Raw genomic sequence first — 4,899 nt, forward strand, 5'->3', positions numbered from 1 at the left:
GGAACATCCTCCTTTGGGACACCACAATGTCTCCTTGGAATGTCCTCCTTGGGGGACACCACAATGTCCCCCTTGGAACGTCCTCCTTGGAATGTCCTCCTTGGGGGACACCACAAGGTCCCCCTTGGAACGTCCTCCTTGGAATGTCCTCCTTGGGGGACACCACAATGTCCCCCTTGGAATGTCCTCCTTGGGGGACACCACAATGTCTCCTTGGAACGTCCTCCTTGGAACATCCTCCTTTGGGGACACCAGCCCCATCCCAAGCCCCTTTCCAAGCCCCATTCCCTGCTCAGCCTTGGAAAGCCTCCACCAACGCGGAAAAGCCATTTCCCCTCATCTTTAATTAATCAATTGCTGCTAATGAAAGCGCCGGGTTTCCACCACGAGCCCAGCCCGATATCGCAGCAATATTCGGAAATTAAACTGATAAATAATAAATGCTCGCTGTTAATGAACTAATTTAAAATGGAGATTGACTCTCTTTTTTTCCCTTTTTTTTTTTTAACTTTGTGACTTTTTTTTGGCTCTCAGGAAAGCAATTAGCTCCTGCCTGCGACGAGAATTAATAGTAATCGATTTATTTTATTAGGAAACAGACGCATTAATATTTATCAGCGCGTTGTTCCGAAATCACCCGGAATAAAAATGCCCCTTCCCTCCGCAAACCTCYGGCGCGGATCCCACGCAAAATCGCAAGAATTCCATTTATTAGGGGTATAAATTTATAACGGGCTAACTCGCTACCCAGATGGGAGAGATATTGCTAATGTAATTTTCCAAGCCAGTGATGAGCGGATCGGAGGGAATTTTTATGGCGAAGTAATACAGTTTAATATACGGCAGAACAGCAAAATATATTAAATATGTATATGAAACACCAAAAAAAAAGGGAAAAAACGTGGATTGATGGATTGTCCTTGGCCATGCTGCTGTGCTGGGGCTGTCCCGGCATTCCCGSCTGTCGTGGGAAGCTGCTCCGTCGGGATGGCTGGCCCTGTTCTCAGGCAGGAGGATCCGCTTCATCCCACGTGGCTCCATTCGGATTCAATGATTCTGTTGGAACTGGGAATGCTGTCAGGCTTGGGAAGCACCTCTGGGGCTGGGAATGCCACTGGGAATGTCAGGAGGGATGGGAATCCTCCGGAGGAAGCACCTCTGGGGCTGGGAATGCCGTCAGGAACGCCGGGAGGGACGGGAATCCTCCGGAGGAAGCACCTCTGGGGCTGGGAATGCTGCCGGGAACACCGGGAGGGATGGGAATCCTCCGGAGGAAGCACCTCTGGGGCTGGGAATGCTGTCAGGAACGCCGGGAGGGACGGGAATCCTCCGGAGGAAGCACCTCTGGGGCTGGGAATGCTGCCGGGAACACCGGGAGGGATGGGAATCCTCCGGAGGAAGCACCTCTGGGGCTGGGAATGCTGCCGGGAACACCGGGAGGGATGGGAATCCTCCGGAGGAAGCACCTCTGGGGCTGGGAATGCTGCCGGGAACACCGGGAGGGATGGGAATCCTCCGGAGGAAGCACCTCTGGGGCTGGGAATGCCGCTGGGAGACATGGGAACGGCCTCCGGAGCTGGGAAGCGTCACCAGGAGCAGGTTGCTCCCACCTGCGGGAGCGGCGCTTCCCATGCCCAGCTGCGAGCGATCCCAGGTGCCGCCCGCTCCTCCTCCCGGCGGGATAAATGAGGCCGGGCGGGATGGAGGCCAAGCTCTGGGTGCTGCCAGGATGCAGCGGGGAGAGGGCGGCGCTCGCCCCTTCAAGCAGAGGAAGAGCCTGGGTGCGTCCGGCTCGGCGCCGGATCCGGTGCCGGATCCGCATCCCGGCCCTGCTCATCCCTCTTCCCTTCCGCAGCYGCCAGGATGCACGAAGTGACGGAGATCCGGATCAAGTACCCCAATAAGATCCCGGTAAGGAGGCCGCTCCTGCGGCTTCTCCTGCTGTTCCCCACCTATTCCCCCCAAAAATGACCACGAGGTCCCTCCTGGAGAGCCCCCGGCCTCCCCAAGGGGCCTCCTGGAGAGCCCTTGGCTTGGCCTCCACGAGGTCCCTCCTGGAGAGCCCTTGGCCCGGCCTCCCCGAGGGGCCTCCATGAGGTCCCTCCCTTGGCCCAGCCTCCCTCGGCCCGGCCTCCACGAGGTCCCTTCCATGGCTTGGCCTCCCCAGGGCGCCTCCCTCGGCCCAGCCTCCCTGAGGGGCCTCCCTTCACTCGGCCTCTCCGCGCGCCGCAGGTGGTGGTGGAGCGCTATCCGAAGGAGCAGACCCTGCCGCCCCTGCCCCGCCCCAAATTCCTGGTGTCCCACGAGCTGCCGCTCTCCCAGCTCGCCGCCACCCTGCGGTAAGGAGCCACCGCCCACAGGGCTAATTAGGGGGTAATTAGGGGCAATTAGCCGCGTTGCAAACCCCACCTGCTTTGGGGGGTGCCCGGGATGGGGCACGGAGCGGGGAAGCCGCTCCCGGGGGTCCCCTTGGAGCGGAATCCGGAGTGACGCCGGATTCCGCCCGGCAGGAGCCGGCTGTGCCTGGCGTCCTCGCAGAGCCTCTACCTGCTGGCGGGCGGGCGSGCGCTGCCCGCCGCCACGGCCACCATGCAGGAGCTGTACCGCGAGCACCGGGATGAAGACGGCTTCCTCTACCTCACCTACGCCTCCCAGGAGGCCTTCGGCTGTCCCAGGAGGAGCTGAGGCGGCCGGGAACGTGGGAAGGGCGCTGGGCGGCCGGGAGCGCGGCGGGAATGGCGCTTGGCATCCGGGAGCGCGGCGGGAATGTGGGAAGGGTGCCGGGCGGCCAGGAGCGCATCGGGAAGGGCGGTGGGCAGACGGGAGCGCATTGGGAATGCGGGAATGGCACTGGACACCCAGGAGGGCTCCGGGAATGCGGGAAAGGCGCTGGGCGGCCGGGAGCGCATCGGGAAGGGCGCTGGGCACCCAGGAGCGCGTTGGGAACACGGGAATGGTGCTCGGCACCTGGGAGCGCTTTGGGAAGGGCGCCGGGCACCCGGGAGCCCATCGGGAATGCAGGAANGGCGCTGGACACCCAGGAGCGCACCGGGAATGCGGGAAGGGCACTCGACACCTGGGAGCACATCGGGAAGGGTGCTGGGCACCCAGGAGCGCATTGGGCACATGGGAATGGCGCTCGGCACCCGGGAGCCCATCGGGAATGGCACTTGGCACCTCGCTCACCCACACCGGGAGCGAAGGCTCCTTAGGGGGCTGCCTTATGCCGCTCCCACCGGATTCTTCCTCCTCTCCCCGCTCCGGGTTGCTCCTCTAACGGGATTGAACCGGCGTCTTTCCCGGTCTAAGTCGGGTGCTGTTCTGGTTACTCCGTAAATTCCCAAGCTCGCGAGCTCCCTAAATTCCCGTTCAGAATAAAGAGATGGGACTGCTGCTTTCGGCCRCCTAGAGGGGCACGGAGCCCTGTTATCCAGGGCGTTATCCGGGGCGTTATCCAGGGATCTAGGAGAGGAAAACAGCTTGGGAAGCAGCCGGGATTGCTGCAAGGAGCAGCTTCCCCATCCCTGCTYCGAGCCTGGGGCCGGGGGCGAAACCCCAGGGGATCCCGGATGGCAGCAGCGAGCGGCCGCATCCGAGCCCTGCCGTGAGTCACATCCATCCGCCTCCCGCGGCGGCGGCTGCCAGGCGCCTCTGGAATATTTAAGGCTTCCCCGCTGCTAAAGTGCACCGTCACGCTGGGTGAATATTTCGGGCACGTTTCATGTTGAAATGTTAATAACTACGCGCTCAAATTAGCTGCTGGCGTCAGCCCTGACCCGGGGAGCAGCCGGGCAGGGGACGCCGGCCTCGGAGCTGCAGCACGCCGGGCTCATCCGGGCGGGATTTTGTAAGGAAAGGGGGAAAAGCGGAGCAAGGAGGGGCTGTTGGAGCCCAGSGGGCTCCGGCTCCGCGGCTCTATCCCTGTCTGTTATCCCAATGCTGGTTTGTGGTGCCGGAGCAGGTGTTGGGAAGCAGCCGCCTCGCTCCCGGTTTCTCTCCGAAGGTGCACTTAACCTGTCAGCCCGCAGCTGATCCGCATGGATCCGGCGCCACTTCCCGCTGGAATTTGCACACGCGGAGCCGGCRCCGGCACCCGCCGCTCTTCCTAGAGCGGGAGAAATAGGAAGGAACAACCTGGAAGCAGGGGGCTCAATCCCGTTCCTGCTGCTGGCGCTGCCTCTTCCCRACGTGTCCTGATCCGGCGTCGCCGGGATTGGATTCGGGAAGGGACCGGGAGCGGCGCGTGCTTATAGCCCCATTAACCCCTCTGTCCTTGGTTCGGGAGCCAGATGGGTTGGGGATGCCACCAGCTGGGACAGGCGGCTCATCTCTAAATTAACGGGCTTTTTAATGAGGGAAGCTGCTGGAAATCGCATCTCCTTTCCCCAGGCTCCTTCCCGCCTCCGGGTCGCTCGTCCCCAAACCTTTTGCTCTCCCTTTCTCCTTCCCGGSATCCCGGCTATGGAGCCTCCTCCGGCCGACGCTCCTGCTCGGCACTGACCTTGGCTGCAAAAACAACCAGAAAAGGAGATTTGCAGCAGCGGGAACCTGCTCAAAACCAGATATAAAGAGGCTCAGGAGCCGCCTGCCCTGCCGTGGCCACCGGTTTTATTTATTCCCGGAAAAATCCATCAAATCCGTCAACCAGGAAGCCCACGGACCTTTTCCCGAGTCATTTCCCCTGCTAAAATGCAGTTCGTAATCACAAGCCACCCCTAGCAGTACAAATATAATTACATATTTATTGCCAATAGAACTCCGAGTTAATTATAAGGCACCTAATTTTCTCAGCGGGGGCCAGCGGTGTTTGGAAGCACTTGTTTTCCACCCCATTTCTCTAGCAAATCGGGCAATATTGGTGCATTTGCTGCAGCAGGAGGGGGTGCAGAGCGTGGGAAC

The 4,899-nt window shown here is 60.8% G+C and overlaps 1 protein-coding gene across 1 annotated transcript; it reads left to right on the plus strand.

The window, feature by feature from the left end:
* Window positions 1-1,724: 1,724 nt before the first annotated feature.
* Window positions 1,725-2,685, plus strand: LOC112956471 (microtubule-associated proteins 1A/1B light chain 3C-like). The gene is made up of 4 exons (XM_026049992.1): window positions 1,725-1,781; window positions 1,856-1,911; window positions 2,233-2,339; window positions 2,511-2,685. The coding sequence occupies exons 1-4, from the start codon at window positions 1,730-1,732 to the stop codon at window positions 2,683-2,685; spliced, it is 390 nt and encodes a 129-aa protein (XP_025905777.1). The 5' UTR covers window positions 1,725-1,729.
* Window positions 2,686-4,899: the final 2,214 nt, after the last annotated feature.

This window comes from Nothoprocta perdicaria, unplaced genomic scaffold (genome assembly GCF_003342845.1).
Source record: "Nothoprocta perdicaria isolate Ctin4 unplaced genomic scaffold, notPer1 scaffold_638, whole genome shotgun sequence".
NCBI lineage: Eukaryota > Metazoa > Chordata > Aves > Tinamiformes > Tinamidae > Nothoprocta > Nothoprocta perdicaria.